Below are 17,889 nucleotides of genomic sequence, written 5' to 3'. Positions count from 1 at the left end.
TGGTAACACCATATGCAAAGGGGTAGAGATGTCTGGCACAGGAATGAAAAACAGGGAGACAATGAAAGGTTGAGAATATCTGAAGTAGTTGCACCTATGCGTTACAACATCCTGGTTAGAGGTTGAAACAAATTAGGACGATGCTAAGGAGGTTTCAATTTATCTCCAAAATCACAGGAGTTGCTCTTGTCAGGTGGGAATCATGTAGTTCAGTGCGGGACTTACCCTCTCCTATCACCACTCTTCTCTCCTACACTTTATGGGAATTTGTACATGCAAAATTTTTGTGCTTAAGTTGTCTTCTTTCTGAATGTGAACAACAAGTTCATATTCATAAAATAGCCATCAAGGTGGTCTACACACCTAATGAGGAATTCCGAGGAGAAAGACTTTCTCATTCTAGCAAGAATCTCACCCTTCAAATTTCAGTTCACAGAGGCCAGAGATGAAGACATTTCCAAACTAGGTGTAGATAAACATTCATCAGACATTACTGAGCTATAAACTGCACAAGGCAGAGGGTTTCTAGAGAGCTTTTTAACACTTGTTGTTTTCAGATGGAACAGTTTCCTCAGCTGTTCTGTTTCTGCTGCCCTTGTTATGATTTCAGGCTTGAATATTCGTAACAGCAATACAGCTTGTTTTCAGGCTCAGTAAAGGTTCAGGCTGTATCTTAGGAGGCAGTTCAGTTGAAGGTTTTGATCACTTTGTCACCTTATTTGTAAGATAAAAAAATATGTAAGGATTAATACACTATTACTTTTATTACCTGTGAAGTTAATGTATTAGTAGATAATAAAGGCAGTGATTCATTCCACAACAGTTATGACCATTAGCCTGGACCTGTAAGTCTTATTTATGTGAGCCGTTCTTGCTCAAAAAGAAAATCCCAATGAAGATAATAAGACCAGTTCTGGCAGGAAAGGTTCCAGAGCTGATCGTTAATTAAAGTCACTTTAAAAATGTCAGTGTGGAAATACTGGTCTAATATTCATACTGTAAATGCCATGAAGAGTCAGTGAAGGTTAATTGCTTTGAAATTATATTTGTAGCTTTCTTAACTAGACTCTGAAATGGAGATTTCAAGCTATCTTTCCATGGATAACAAAGCACAGCAAAACTGTTGCATAAGAAGGCTCTCAAATTAATGCAAATTCAGCCACAAACTGCCAATGAATTCATACATTCTCTTTGGTAATTTTGCAGGTTGTACAAACCCCTTAGTGGTAAATTTATCTCTTGAATCTTTGTCTAACACCCATTTGAAAGAAAATTGTTCTACTTTTCAATTTATTTTGGAAAAGCAAAATGCAGAAAAAAGCTATTTTTCTGCTGTACTGGTAAGACTTACAAGCTGAAAGCTGAACACCCGTGGTCCAGTTACAAAACTACAAAGTGAGGATGTGTGCATGCACATCTCAATGTGCATCTTTGTTCCACAGGATCCCCAAACACTGAAGCTTTCGATGTCTGACACTCACCATACAAAAAGGTACGTCCCAAGCAAACGCCTATTGCTGGAATCTGTGCAAACTAAAAGCACAGATGTTGTCTGAAGCAGCAGTCACTATATGAGAAGTATATTCTTTACTGAATGAAAAATGCTCAACCCTCTGCACTCCCAGGGAAACCACTAGCTATTGTTGGCTGAGGGAATTGCAGATTTTTACCTCATTTAACATTAGAGAAAGAAAATCATCAGCTGCAGTAGAAGCAACAAGATGAGCCTGCAGCATTTTAGTGAGAGTATTACCACACATCCTTTAGTCTATTTGTTTGAAAATGGGTACGTTATTATCACTTTCTGTTTATCTTCATTTTCTGACTTTTAAGGCTGCAGCTGACTTTTTTGTTTGTATGAAAGAAAATGTTTATTAATGGTTATCAGAGATTTTTTAATATGATGTGCCTAAAAAAAGGATCACTTGGGGATGAAGAATGTATTAGTGACTTTGTCTGTTTCAGATTTAGCACATCACAGCCTCAAAACTGCTAAAGTAAAACAGTAATAAAAGTGCTGAATCTCTCCTCCACCTTCCTCTGCCCTCTCTCCTAAATCACCCTGGCACCCAAATCACTTCTTAATTTGAATTGATTACCCTGGAATATTCATTCTAGGCAGAATGAGCTTTACACGTATTTCAGGGATTCCCCGTTTCATTCACTTTGGCAGGCAATTAAAACTTGCAGAATCATAGAGAATGTAAAAAAACCCCCAACATTACAGGATGTTATACAAGATTTGTTTTAAAGCAGGAATCTTGCAGAACTGTGGTTCCCTATTAACAATGTGCAATTTGTAAATGTGTAATTATTATACTCTAAATGTATATAAACACAAAAATGACCATCCTGGTTCAAAACAAGTGTTGTGCTTTGACTCCAGTGGCAGCAGCTCCCTAACCTATCCATGATCTTGGGGTGCAGCAGCACAGGAGGACATGGTCGTGGATTATCTTGGATGGGATGGCATTCATTAGGGCCAATCTAAGCATCTGGAAATCTGACAAAGATACAGGGCAAATCCTCATGTACCGCAAGGGGACACAGTGCAAATGAGAATAATTCCACTAACCTTTGGTATGCAGGGCCATTTTTGTTTAATTAACCCGCATACTGTCTTAGTCCTCCTAATTGAGTAAGTGTTTAATTTAATTTTCACTGAAGTGATAAATATTTATTTTAAAGTTGTTTATTCAAGTATATATTAATTTAATACAAAACCAGAGAGTTTATTGCCTTTGGAAGAAAAAAGGGGGGAAATAGCTCCTCACATAAACTTTGAAATCTCTGAACAGCAATTAAAAACATTTTCCTAGCTATTATACATCTATCTAAGAAATTGCAGCTAATTACAACTGTTACTATCCCCAATTGACTAGCAGATCACTACATTAAATTACTAAAGTGTAGTAGAAAAATAGCTAATTATCATTATATCTGATGGAAAATATTTTCCCCACATTGTGAACTGTTCATTCTTGTAACTGATAATTTTCAGAACAAATGCTTTGACATAAATAAAGCCCTTCTCAAGCTGTGGCTACAGAAAAGAGAGACTACTCAGAAGTCTATCTTGAAAATTATCATTTTGTAATCCACACAATTCCAAGATGATCTTTCCTCCATAAAGAAATTTCCTCTTACTTAGGAAGTAAGATGAATTTTGGTCTTCTCTTGTACTGACATGTTTGTGACATACCCTATGAGGTAACCCATCATACCTTTAAAAGAAAACCTGAAGCTATGCTGTAAACACTACAGGCACATCTTACAAATGTGATTCTTGCATTTTCTTCTTTCTGGTTAGCTGTCCCTCTTCAAATAAACCTATTTTTTTTTTCCCTGAAAGCTAGCCTTTCTCCACATCTGGCTTTTCCCATCTAAATGGGAAAGAGAAATGAAAGAAAGAAAAAGACCATCAATATGATCTACTAAAACTGTAGATGAATATTTCAAAAATACTAATTCTTATTGAAAAATGTCTGATCAGGCCTTGCTGGTTTTAGTCTACTTTCCTCCCCAGATTCTGTATTGTAAGTATTGTCAGTCATCTGTCTTTCCATGTTTTTAAAAGCAGTTACCACAAATGAAGACCGGATTCAGACCATGTTAAAAACATCGTCTCTATTAGACTGGAGACCTGGAGGTGAAAATTGTGGCTAGATCAAAAAAAGGATAAATTGCCAGTTCTTTGATGAGGTGAAAAATGTCTTACAGTACAGAGAAGGGAAGAAATAAGGAATTCCAGACCCAAACTGCAATATTGTAATATTTGCACAAATATGGACGAGGTCATATGAATATATTAGAAATGGTATTTTAGGCAACTAGAAGCATATAAAATCACAAAAGAAGGAGGAATTCTGCAACTTCCAGTTACAGAATGCAACAAAACCTGCAGTGAGGACATGGAGATCTCATCTGAAAACTCAGTATAGAGAGATTTATACTTCCAATATAGTTGTATTTGTGAATGATTCACTGCGTGGCCATTAAACAATTGTTGAGCCTGTTTTGGATAAACACAGAAATCCTTGCATCTTCTGGAGAGCAATGTATATACCTTGCTCACCAGAAATAATTGTGCAATAGCCAGAAAAATCCTTGTTAGTGTAGTTAAAAGATCACTTATATGTTTTAGGCTCCTGTGGCTATTTCTTAAAGAACAGTTTCAAACACTTTCCGTTCATCTCTTCTTTTCACTTACTATGCCAGATTTGCAAGAAAATTTTACCTTTTTTATTATAAGCTTGAAGCTCTAAGTCTGTACATAAATTCTGATAAAAAGCAGACACTAGTGACATTTTTCATCTACCAGCTTATATGTTAAGGACTGTGTGCACAAGGCCTGAACACCTAACATTTATTCTCCATTCTCTGAGAACCTGAAGAACCCAGAGTGTTAGAAACATTCTCCTTCCTCAAAGAAACATCCCTATGCTGGATGAAAGTCCTGAAACACCACCGAAGTCAGCCAGCTGAGCATCATTGCGGTACTGGACCCTCCCTGTCCTGAACATGTTCTGCCTGAATCACTTTCGGCACAGTTGTGTGATGGAAAGGGATGCAGAGGCGCATCTTAAAGCCCAAGAGCCGGGAAAAGACTGTCAGTGTTATTCTAGCCTAGAGGATGATGTACATGTTGAGGACAATGTGAACTCCATTGTTCATGACAATTACACAGCCTCCATTATAATTGTATTGTGATGGCAGCATGGTATGATAAGAAGACTCTAGCAAAACCTTAATGGCACCAAATATGAATATGCATGGAGTTTTCTTACCACTGACAAACTGTAAGCTTGATTATCATAACATTATGGTAGATGGCGATTCTTCATTTCTGCAGCCCAAGAGTTTCAGTAGGTATTTATCTTCAAATCCTTAAAACAGTATTTTGGTTCTCTGGGTTAGAACTTTAAATAAAAACCCTAACAGTTTTGTTTTCCTTTTTTTAAAAAAATAATTTTATATTTAATTAGTAACTTTTTTTAAACTCATTAAAAAGCAAGTAAAAGCTTATGTAATGCAACAGTGACAAATGAAAACTGAAGCTTTAATCTCACATGGAGGCAGAATTTTATCAACTTTGGAGCACTTCTGTTACTGTTCTGAGTAGGCAACAACTATCAGTGCTGTCTTTGTGAAGGTTACTGCACTTTAGAGAGTAGAGGTGAAAGAGACATCCTTTTCTCAGTGATCTACCCTCATCTGGTACAACTGACTCAGAAATGAAGATGCCAGCCACCACAGTTGCTACATCAGTTCATATGGGTTGAGATAAACATAAATAGTAAAAAAAAAATAAAAATCTACCTGTATTCATACTTTTCCTATGTATGAGGATAGGTAAACATTTCTACTACTGGCTCATTATATACAGGTCTTTCACTAGAATATTTACTTACATATTGGAAGAAGCAGCAGTTTGCACAAAATAATCAGCAATTTGTACAAAGTGAGTGAACACCAACTTAATACACTTCTAGATTCTTAATTGATACTAATAAAATAATTCTCTTAAACTCTACATTTCCAATTATTTGATACCAGCATTCCTCAATTAAGCAAGATGAAAAGATTAAAAGCACATACTAAAGATTTTCTTGCAATGCTCTTCTTACTGACATACACTGAAATTCTTTGAACAATTAAAATTCCTGCATACAACTTACTAGATTAATATTGAACAAGTCATTACATTTCAAAATTCTAGTGAAGCAGAATAAGACAGACATAGCCAACAGGCTGGAGTATGACAGGAACACGAGAATTCTGTCAGAGCCAGCACCTTTTGGGAAAAGGAGAGCAGCTTCACCAGCATTTTGTCAGTCTCCACATGAAAAGAAAGGAAGGCTACACGGAAAGCAAAACAGAAAATTTCAGACCTGCTGGGGGGCAGAGCTTCAAAGACCTAATGACGTAAAAGAAGTGCCAAACAATGGTGGGGATGTTAATGAAACATCATTTGATAACACACATCCCCTGCCAGTTTACCAAGACAAACACAAACGAGGCAGAAGAATGAAAAAAAATACTCTGGTTCATATATAACAATTCTCCTTCAATCTTCCTTATGTACCGTAATTTTAAGGGAAGTTAATAGTTAATATTATTATTAATAAAAATACAATGCAGATGTCCCAATTTCTTCATTTTTTTCATTATCATTGGTCTATTCGTGAACTAATTTACATCCACCCTACATCCACTCTAGCTGCAATAACAGCTCAAGTATTGGAAGATCCTGTAGTCCCTAACTACAGGACTAATAGACCTCAGGTCTATTCAGGGTGCAGATAACCCTGGCTGGTGACTGATGCTAGAAGCAGACTCCTCCTGAAATTTCACTGCAGATTTGCACCCGGTTTTGTTTAGTTTTTTTTTTTTTTTTTTCTGCTGTATTTGGAAAGACACTACTTATGGCAGAGAAGGTCTGTTTTATTCATTTCTATTGCAGATAATAAATTGAAAAATTGTTCATTTGAAGTGAAGCATTTAGAGCATTACATCAACTTGGTTTCTCCCTGAACAAAATAATGTATTTCAGGTTTTTAGACTTTGAGCTGCCTGCAATTCATTGTGTCTTCTTTTAATACACTGGTTAGTGCTGTTTATTTGTGATTTTGTTCTCAGTTAGTCAATAATTGTTTCCCATATCACAAACACTATAACTACTCGTAAGATACCCTATTTATCCAGAATCTATCAGCCCTGAAAGTCACTTGGGGTATTTTGTTTTGCATTTTGCAAGTGAATAAAGACTTCTAGTAGTCAAACAATTTCTCTGCTGACATTAGTGCAACGCTGCTCCCATTGGTATGCTTGGACAAGTGTCACAGATATGTCTTAACACTGGCATTTTGCAAAGAGCTTTCCTTCCCTGAAAGTAAAAGACAGACACACAAACAAAATAACATACTCTGCTTTCTTCAGAGTTCTGTTTGTTCTACAGTCACAACTAGGAATGAAATGCAGCATCCATTTATTTTGACCATCAGTGTTGGAAGGATAATTTTGATTATGCAAAAGACAGAAATGTTGAAAAAGAAGTTTTAACAACATATTTAAGAGACAAAGAGTAACTGCAATTCTGACCCAAGAAAGAATTAGCCATTGGACTACTTTAGGGGTGTAATTGAAATTTCTTTTAGCTTTGGGCTCAATCTTTAACTATTAGAAATGTAGACAGACTTTATGCTCTTTCAGGATTCTCTATCTCTCCCTTTTTGTGACAAAGAATGAATTTGAAGGCACTAGTCTTAAAGATATGACCTAAGAAATTGATTTTTTCAAGGGTGAATCTAGAAGAAAAAAATTTCTTTTTATAATTAAGATATAATAAAATACTCACTGATGGATCCTTTGTTGACTGAATGGAGCAGTATAGCAATCGTTCTCCTCCAGATCTGGCAGTGTCTCCTTGTCCAGTTTCATTGGCTTTCTAGGTAACCATCCTCGAAACCTGCTTATTTGTTTCTCGATCCTGCAGCACATGAAAAATATGAGGATTTGAGATAGCGTATTTTCACTACATTACAGAGCACTTACAAACAAGGTGTGCTGGCAAACTAGATCACTTGATATTTATAACTAGAGAAGATGCTATTTCTTTTGACTGTTTTGAGGCAGACCAAATTATACATGCTGAACTTCGCTATTAATAACCAGTTTTCAGCAGAGCAGAAAAGCATTTTATTTTATCTCTTTCAGAGAGCATTTTATTTTGTCTCAACAGAAGAGCAATGCTGATGGTAAGTGCTGCTATAAATCTTATTAAGCCCAGAAAGTTCTTGACAACTCTCTAAAGCATTACTTCTCTGCATTTCAGTTAGTTTAAATTTCAGGCTTGATCATCACATTAGACTTTGGACATAGAAACATTAGAATAGCAGGGACCATGACAGAGAGCTTTGGCAGCTAAAGTTCAGCAAGTTGCATCCCTTTACTGGTCTCTCTATGGATTCTTATCTCACAACTGATGGTTGGTTCAATCGTAACGTCTTGCAATACTACAGCCTCCATGTGACCACAATACTCAATGAACAGGTAACTGCTACACAGATTCTTACATTTAGAAGGTAAAACCAAACTAAGATCAAGCTGGAGAAAGGGGAGACTTAACTGTAAGTGCTCTCATGTAAAGATACATATTGAAGTGAAGGGAAATGAAAGAATCAGAGCTTATTGGAGAAGGCAATCTAAATGAAATGAAAATCCAAACTAAAATATTATAATGAAAATCACATAAGAAATATGAGCCCTACTCTCTAAGAAGGTCCCAACACCTTCAAGTCTTAATGAGTGATCCCTGCCTTAGAAAAACACAGACTACAAATTCAGTCACTGGATGAACCTTTCCAGGAGCAGAGCTAAAGGGCATGAAGTTTAAGCCCAGTTCTGGATGAAGTTCAAGGACTGGAAATGTAGTTTTTAATTTTCTTTTGACAGAAGTCAGTACAATAAACAGCAAATGCTGCAAGCTCTGCACAGTCGCTTTGAGGGAGGGCAATCCATACCCAAGCTGCTGAGTGTGTGAAAAGTCACGTGAAATTATTACATACTGTGTATTCAGCAGGCTTAGTGACTCTTCATGTCGAAGAGGGAAGAGGAATCAGGCAGAAGGGTTTTCTAAATATACTGTTCCATACTTATCTGTCAACTAAAATTGTTCAAATTCTCTAAGCAATTAACACTCTTGTTAATCTGCAGTTCTTTCCATTCATCATGCAAGTCAATGTGCACATTTGAGATATGCCTTCTGCAGGTTTATCACACCACACATGCAAACATGCAGGCACAGAGTGCTTTCCTCACTTAAGACCAATGCATTATTCATGTTGGCTTCACACTGAATGTACCCAGAATTTGACTGGTTTGCCATTCCCAAGGCTCAGATTACTTGATGGACTCAGTGAGCCTGCTGGCAAGCAGGACTGAGAAGATCTGCAAGGATCAAAATATACAGTACAGCCATCCTTAAAGAAAAAAACCCAACCCTTGTTAACTCCTTGGATAACAAAAATGACCATATTCTTAAATTGCCTAAAGCTCACTCGAACAGTACTCAGCCAGCAGTGCAGGCTTTGTACCCTACAAGCCATGTCTCAAAAAAAGCTGCAAGACTGGTGTTGGTGCTAACAAATACAGACACACAGGGTTAAAATCTACTGTGTTTTATTCCTTTTTCAAGACTAATTCATGCCTCACTTTCCCTTATGGAGAGGTTTATAAACTTAGCTGTATAGAGGAACCGTGTTTGGAAAGCAGAGAAATGTACATGAGAACAACAGAGTGGATGGAGTGATGAGGCACTGTAGAGTTAGCCATGATGAAAGAGGAGAGTAGGAGATCAGATAATAGCATCCTTCTTAAATTCCTTCTTTACAAACACTTGTTAGCTTCTTAAGGTGTCCTGGTTTTGGCCAAGGTACTTAATTTTCTTCCCAGTAGCTGCTGCGTTTTGGATTTATGAGAATAAATTTCAGTCATTGCTAGGTAGTAATTATGCTCAGGTGGGATAGAGTTAATTTTCTTCCCAGCGGCTGCTGGGTTTTTTTAGATTTAGTATGAGAAAAGAGTTAATACTATGATTTTTTCAGTTGTTCCTAAGAAATCAAGGATTTTTCAGTTTCCCATTTTCTAGTGTACATGTGCAGAGCCAGGACAGTTAACCCAAACTGTCCAACGAATATTGCATACCATAACATCATGCTCAGTATAAAAATTGGAATTTTTTGGCTTAGCTCAAAAAACGGACCAAGGCTTCAGTTTTGTAATCTTAGCTGAACTAGGAGTAGAGAAAATAGCCTTTTATTGAAGCTGTATATCTGAGTCTCACATACATGAAAATAAAGCTGAATCTGTTTTCCTTTTTACCCACTAGGATTATCCAGTTATAGCTTTTCTGACTCCAGTAGCTATTTATAGACCTGAACATAAAAAATGAATTTAGCCAAGTGTTCTCACCACTCAGGAACTAACACAACAGAAAAAGACCACACCTCTTTTCATACTGACTTCAAATCAGATCCTGACTGATAAGAAAATGAATGTAAAGCAAAATCTCAGACACCACATCTATATGCTAGAATCTTCACCTATTCCTTCGTATCTATTGCTATAGTTAAAACATCCGTGTCTTAATTAAAATCAAGACAAATTTCAACGTTAACAGCTGCAATAGTATTTATTTTAAGGTGGGGATGGAATGTAGGGGAGAATCAACAAACTTTAGGAGAACTACATGCATTGATTAGCCTGAGCAAACTAGGTAAAATGCCTTAACTCCACAAAGTGCCCATTTGCTGCTTGCTAAGATAAAAGGAAAATATTATAATGTGAGATTGATGCTGATATTCTCAAGTCACCTTCATGTGATGGAATTTAATATAAAAAATGTTTTTTAATATGTTCATACAGCAGAGTGATAAGATGTGATGTATTTTCCCATGGATGTTCATCTACTGACATAGGCAAAGTGATGCAGCTGTTTGCTCCAAAATGCAGATTTTTCAAATTTAATCCTCTCTTGGAGTTTTGTGGGAACATTGCCACTGAACTCAGAGTGACACAGCAAAAGAAATGCTAGACTCTTGAAAAATGCATCAACAGCACTGTGGCATTAAATGTCATCATATGATCTGGTCTTTGCCCATCTTGTATATTTTTTAGGCTTTTTTGAGATATTTTCACTTAATTGTTCAAGGTATCAAAAAGAAAATGCAAACTGCAGCACTGCAAGTTTTTCAGTAAGTCAGACATAACCCAGGAGTCAAACATAACCTTAAGGATATTTAATAATTGAGTGAAAGTACTTCAAATATTCTTGAAAAATACACATCTCTCAAGCCCAGTAACATTACACCAGAGACGATCTTGGTTCATTGCCATCCCACCTACCAACAAAGTACTAAGCATGTCCACAGAGGAAGCAATAAATAAATAATGCCATTGCTATTTAAAGTAAGCAAGGTGCATGCAAATGAAAAAGAAAGCTCAACTGTGGTTCTTTAACCCCGAAAAACTCCTTAGTGAGCTACATGAAAAGAAAGAGATACAGTGTTTGCAATAACACCCTTATTATTTTTTAAAAATTTCTGTCAAGTGGAAACTATTTCTTTATTTCTAAAAATGGCAACACTGATAAAATGAGTTGCCTCTTGTACATTGCAGATGCCTTAATAACGCAACTTTTGTGGGGTTTCTTTTTCAGGTGTTCTAGTGTGTAACAACTCCCTCCACCTTTCCTACAAACACAGTTAAAACTTTTCATCCAGACTGACATTAAGCATTATTTTTGTTACTAGGTGCCAATGAACACAAGTGTAAGAATTGTACTTACCTATTCATGAACTTGTATCGGCGATGCAGGTAATAGATTTTTCTCCTGGAAGAACAGCAAAAATGAAGCCAGTCGAGAAGAAAACCCATCGTCAGTTACAGTATGAACTAGCAAGGAAGGAAAGGAGATTGAAGACAGAAGCCTGTAAGAGGTGGAGGAAGAGACTAAAAGAGAGATTAACAGAACTGTCACAGGAAGCCACACAGACTTCGGTAGTGTTTGAATTGCAAGGTCATCATTTTCCCATGTCTTCTCCTTTTCTGCTTTTGTCATGTGTGAAAGATGGGGACCCAAAGATGTTTCTATTTCAACAAAGTCCATAAACTGTTGCAGGAATTTTATAGGACTGGTTAAAACACGAATAAATTATCTCACATCCACTGGTGAATTATGAAAGCTGTATTTGGTGAAACACAAGGGGGAATCACTTAGAAAAGCCAGGAAAGTGGTACCTGATGCTGCAATATGCCATAACACATGCAGTACCAAGTGGAACCAGTGCTTGATGTTTGGGTAACATCCTTTGAAACAGAATATAGGCCATACAAGCAAGTGAGAACATGCTCGCCCCGCTCCCCCCTCCCCGGCCCCCAACTTTGCAGCCTCTCCCTTTGCCCCTCATACAGACAAAGGTGACTTCTGCTGCCACTGCTATAAGCTGTGTGGGAGCACACATGAGGAACAAGTGAGCAGATAAGGGTGCACAAGCAGACACATGCTGACCACACTCTTGGCCTGCTTCCCGCCAGCCCTGCAGAGCAGAGTGGTCCCCTAACCATACTGTGTAGATTCAGAATGGGGAGTCCACCTCCTGTCCCACTTTGTTGCTGGCAGCTCATGTTCTACTCATATGTGCCTATAACATCATAGCTGTCAGGGTTTGATCCATTGCCTTCGGCAGAGAGATCACAATTTCACGAGAGTTGAGAAAATCTGACGGCTTTTAGGTGTGGATTTGGAACTGAAGCTATTTATTGGAAGAGTTTGGTGTCTTCCTGAACTGCTGCTACATCCTCCAGAGACTTTGTCATCCACTGAAAGCCATTGCCAAATCAGGCTGGTTTCTGTGTGTTCTGTGGGGTTCCATTGTGTAACGAGGAACTTTACCACTTCTGGAAAATGAAGGGTTCACACCACATGTATTATGAATATTCATGTGTATTAAATATACTGTAGAAATGCTGTTCACAGAATCACAGAATCACAGAATCACACAAGGTTGGAAAGGACCCATTGGATCATCGAGTCCAACCGTTCCTAACACTCCCTAAACCATGTCCCTAAGTACTTCATCCACCCGTTCCTTAAACACCTCCAGGGAAGGCGACTCGACCACCTCCCTGGGCAGCCTGTTCCAGTACCCAATGACTCTTACTGTGAAGAATTTTTTTCTGATATCCAACCTGAACCTCCCCTGACGGAGCTTCAGGCCATTCCCTCTAGTCCTGTCCCCTGTCACTTGGGAGAAGAGGCCAGCTCCCTCCTCTCCACAACCTCCTTTCAGGTAGTTGTAGAGAGTAATAAGGTCTCCCCTCAGCCTCCTCTTCTCAAGGCTAAACAACCCCAGCTCTCTCAGCCGCTCCTCATAAGACTTGTTCTCCAGCCCCCTCACCAGCTTTGTTGCTCTTCTCTGGACACGCTCCAGAGCCTCAACATCCTTCTTGTGGTGAGGGGCCCAGAACTGAACACAGTATTCGAGGTGCGGTCTCACCAGTGCCGAGTACAGAGGGAGAATAACCTCCCTGGACCTGCTGGTGACCCCATTTCTGATACAAGCCAAGATGCCATTTGCCTTCTTGGCCACCTGGGCACACTGCTGGCTCATGTTCAGTCGGCTGTCAACCAGCACCCCCAGGTCCTTCTCTTCTGTGCAGCTCTCCAGCCATTCTTCCCCCAGTCTGTAGCGCTGCATAGGGTTGTTGTGCCCCAAGTGCAGGACCCGGCATTTGGTCTTGTTAAACCTCATCCCATTGGTCTCGGCCCAGCAGTCCAGCCTGTTCAGATCCCTTTGCAGAGCCTCCCTACCCTCCAGCAGGTCGACACTTCCTCCCAGCTTAGTGTCATCTGCAAACTTGCTGAGGGTGCACTCAATGCCTTCATCCAGGTCATTGATAAAGACATTGAACAGAGCTGGACCCAGTACTGAGCCCTGAGGAACTCCACTTGTGACTGGCCTCCAGCTGGAGTTAACTCCATTGACCACCACTCTCTGGGCCGGGCCATCCAACCAGTTTTCAACCCAGGAGAGTGTGCGCCTGTCCAGGCCAGAGGCTGACAGTTTCTGAAGCAGAATGCTGTGAGAAACTGTGTCAAAGGCTTTACTGAAGTCCAAGAAGACTACATCCACAGCCTTTCCCCCATCCAGTAGTTGAGTGATTTTGTCATAGAAGGTGATCAGGTTAGTTTGGCAAGATCTGCCTTTTGTAAACCCATGTTGACTGGGCCTGATCACCCGGTTCTCTTGCGTGTGCTTCATGATAGCACTCAAGATTACCTGTTCCATGACTTTCCCTGGCACTGAGGTGAGACTGACAGGCCTGTAGTTCCCCGGATCCTCTCTGCAACCCTTCTTGTATATGGGCACAACATCAGCCAGCCTCCAGTCTAGTGGAACTTCCCCAGTCAGCCAGGACCTCTGGAAGATGATGGATAGGGGTTTGGAAAGGACATCCGCCAGTTCCTTCAATACTCTTGGGTGGATCCCATCCGGCCCCATAGACTTGTGGACGTCTAGCTGGGCAAGCAAGTCTCTAACCGCCTCCTCTTGGATCACGGGAGCCTCAATCTGCCCCTCTAACTCTTGGATTTGTAAACAGAAGGAACAACTTTCTTTGCTATTAAAGACTGAGGCGAAGAAGGCATTAAGTACCTCAGCCTTGTCCTTATCCCCTGTCACTGTTATTCCTTCTGCATCCACTAGAGACTGGATATTCTCCCTCGTCCTCCTTTTCCTGTTAATGTACTTGTAGAAAGACTTTTTGTTGTCTTTCACAGACTTAGCGAGTTTTAATTCTAGTTGGACCTTGGCCCTCCTGATTTTTTCCCTGCACGATCTCACTTCGTCCCTGTAGTCCACCCAAGATGCCTGTCCTTTCCTCCAGAGCACATAGAGCTTCTTTTTCTTATTGACGCATCTTGAGATCACCCTGCTCCACCAAGCTGGCTTTTCCCCCCGCCGGCTCCTTTTCCGGAACACAGGGATGGCCTGCTCTTGAGCTGATAGGATTTCATTTTTCAAGAGCGCCCAACCCTCATGGGCTCCCTTGCCCTGAAGGACTGTTTCCCACGGGACTTTGCTAATCAACCTTCTGAACAGGCCAAAGTCTGCCCTCTGGAAGTTTAATGTGACTGTTTTGCTAACCCCCTTCTTAATCCCACCTAGAACTGAAAACCCTATCATCTCATGATCACTTAATCCCAGGCGTCCTCCAACCGTCAAATCCCCAACAAGACCTTCCCTATTCACAAACAGCAGGTCTAGGAAGGCACCCTCCCTTGTTGGTTCGCTAACCAGTTGTGCAAGGAAGTTGTCTTCGATGCACTCCAGGAACCTCCTAGACTGTTTCCTTTCTGCTGTATTGTACTCCCAGCAGACATCCGGAAAGTTAAAGTCTCCCACAAGGACAAGAGGCAGAGATTTAGAGACTGTCCCCAGCTGTTTATAGAAGAGTTCATCAGCAGCTTCTTCTTGGCTGGGTGGTCTGTAACAGACTCCTATCACAAAGTCCCCTTTCTTGTGGGCTCCTCTGATTTTAACCCATAGGCACTCGATCCCGTCCTCACCGTAATCCAGTTCGAGAGTTTCAAAGCACTCTTTGACATAGAGGGCTACCCCTGTTAGTGCCTTGGAAAAAAGCATGGTTGGGAGTTTTCTAGAATAAGAGAGCCTGATGCTTTATAAATTATAGAATAAAAAACGGTTAGTAATCCAGGTAAATTCCCAGAATTTAGAGTTTGAATAACATAGTATTTTAACATTATTTTTGTTATTGGTGTCCATATTATGCTGGTGAAGTGAAATTTTCAAAACAAGTTCTTGTTGGCTAGCTTCTTTTGGCCAACTCCTCCATGAGATAATCAAATTTATCTTGCTCTACTCAGAAGGAGCAGACAGGGGTCAAAGCTAAGTGTTTCTGAAGATGTCATCCACTTCTTGATTTTGTTTCAAATATTCAGAAGTATCTACTGTTTTGGCACCCTTGCTTTGAAACAGCAAGGATTTTATTTACTGATGCATGGACCTTGGACAATTCCAACCTAAAATACTGGGAGCTGTAAGAAATCAGCAGCCCTTAAAACAAGGGGTTAGACAAGGGCACCTGGAAACGGACAAACTAGACTAGTGGACATTTTGTAAAATGCTGGTCCTTGTTTTTAAATGATAAATAGTAATGTTCCTCTTACAATAAAATTTAAGAGCCCGCCCAGCACAAGTTAGTAAATAACCATGATTTCCTTTTAACAATACTGTAATCATTCTCTCTCTGTGAATGTGTGAAGAATGAAGACAGTCTTGAAGCAGGTCAAGAAAATTTTAGTATTTTTTACGGTTTCTATATAATCTGTATGGCATCTACTTTGCTATTTGCTGAGAGAGAGATTTCAAAAAAGGGACTTCAGGAAAGAACAAGCTGCTCACAGTGACTATATCTGAGCTCCTGGTTTATTGCATAATCATGAGATTTTATCTTCCTGCTGGATCAGGTTCATCACAAGGAATGCCACAGAAGTCAAAGAAGGTACATTTTTTTTGACCCAATTCTTTGTCTCTATAGCTAGAATACTTTTTTAAAAAGAATATGAATATCTTGCAATAACTTGAGATAGCTTTTTTTTCTCTTCAGCACTAAAAGCTCAAAAAAGAACAGTTGAAAATTTGCAGTGAAAATGAAAACCAAAATACATACAGAATATGCCTCCAATTTTGTCCTTAATTCATATCCATTTTCCTAGCAAGTTCTGTACTGTTACTTGTTTCATCCTTAAGTACGATGAAAACAGAAGAAATCCTACAAAGGACACCAACTCACTAGTTACTTATTCTGGGTGTGATCCTTTTCTTGCTCAGGAGTAATTCCATTAAAATCAATGGAGTTATATGTCTACAAACCCTGCTAATTGAAAGAAGAGTCAAGACCTTAGTTCATGGGTTTTGGTTAGTGGAAGTCTTCACATTGTTTTAACAGTTCTGATAACCAGGAAATTAAAATTAATATTTTACATAGAAAATTTCATAGCCCAACATGCAAAAAATATTAAATAAATGATCAAAATAATCTGAATGACAATGTGGAATGAATTTGGTTATCAGTAGAATTTAATATAAATTCTTTATTTTCTCTACAGAAAAAAACATTTGTAGTCTGAATTGTTCTCCTATTAGACAGTATAGCTTCTTGTAATATGTATTTCCATAATTACACACCATACAAGCAATTTACAGGTGCTGAACATACCAGATACGTCCAACAGACATGCACATTCTGTGCTGCCTTACGTACCTGGATCTTCTTGACCTCCCATTGATTTCAATGAAATGTCCATTTAAAAAACAGCAGCGCACAAGTATGCAGGGGGCTCCAGCATTGAAGGGGTTAAAGGGCCTAAGGATAGAATACCCCATGAAAACAGCTTCACTGCTACAGCTCACCTTAATTTCAAACCAGTATTGTACTGAAATTGCAGGCATTAACAAGAAACAGAAATGAATATGGTATCTAAGGTACTCCATTTATATTTTCTAAAGATGTGTGGTATCGTACAGAAGAGCTTTTCCATGTGCATTTTGGTGTTATTATTACTACATTAACTTTACAGTATAGTGTGACTTTGGAGGTTGAAACAAAATACAACTACACCTACCTGAAAGGCATTCTTACATTCATTAGTTCAGCGTATTTGCCCAGGACCTCCCAAGGGGCATGCAACTTCACGAAGATGATGTCACTGTTTGTTAAAGATGACTGCAAAAGAAAAACAAAACAGCCACCATGGTTTACTTTTTCACATTAAAAAAAAAAAAAAAAAGAAACAAACCATGGTCAGTGGTCAATATCTATTTTTCTGGTCTTGTGTCACTCCTCCCATGCCCTGATTCTTCCTCAAGCACATGTAGTTCTATCAGTGTTTTGTCAACTATTTTTCCTTCTGATTCCCTGAAAGCCATCTTCTGGCCTGGATTTGTGCATCCTTCACGTGGAAAAGAAGACATGGAGGAGAGGCTGACATGCAGTTTTGGGTTACCCAAGTGTGGCATGGAAAGATGGTTGGTGGGTAAATCTATGTCCAAAAGTTTTGTCCTGAACTTCAGCTAAAAGCAAAATGACAAGAGCTGATTCCGCCAACTGACCTGGGTTTCTGCACTCACACAGAAGTGTGAAGGCACATCTAGCAATCAAGAAAAGTTTGTATGTTAGTGTGATCTTGTTGTTGCCCCACACGGACAAATAACGAAGTTCCAGCTATAGAGCCATAGTGTCCAGATTGCCTTCCTCCAGCTTCCTTCTTGGTCACAGGGATTCTGAATCTTAGAACTAAACCCA

General features: G+C 39.2%; 1 protein-coding gene across 10 annotated transcripts in view; it reads right to left on the bottom strand.

The window, feature by feature from the left end:
• The window catches only part of ANO4 (anoctamin 4), a 213,775-nt gene that overhangs the window by 60,943 nt on the left and 134,943 nt on the right, over positions 1-17,889 (bottom strand). For 7 of the 10 annotated variants that reach the window (XM_054073539.1, XM_054073520.1, XM_054073564.1 and 4 more), the window contains 4 exons: positions 17,210-17,310; positions 16,849-16,950; positions 11,348-11,392; positions 7,358-7,489 (listed from right to left, as the gene is read on the bottom strand). In XM_054073539.1, coding sequence (XP_053929514.1) covers positions 7,358-7,489; positions 11,348-11,392; positions 16,849-16,950; positions 17,210-17,310 — 380 coding nt within the window. Of the gene's footprint in view, positions 1-7,357; positions 7,490-11,347; positions 11,455-16,848; positions 16,951-17,209; positions 17,311-17,889 lie in introns of all 10 variants that reach the window. The other 3 variants (XM_054073578.1, XM_054073587.1, XM_054073573.1) reach the window with 2 other exon arrangements.

This window comes from Cuculus canorus, chromosome 1 (genome assembly GCF_017976375.1).
Source record: "Cuculus canorus isolate bCucCan1 chromosome 1, bCucCan1.pri, whole genome shotgun sequence".
NCBI lineage: Eukaryota > Metazoa > Chordata > Aves > Cuculiformes > Cuculidae > Cuculus > Cuculus canorus.
This window is presented reverse-complemented; position numbering and strand designations above follow the sequence as displayed.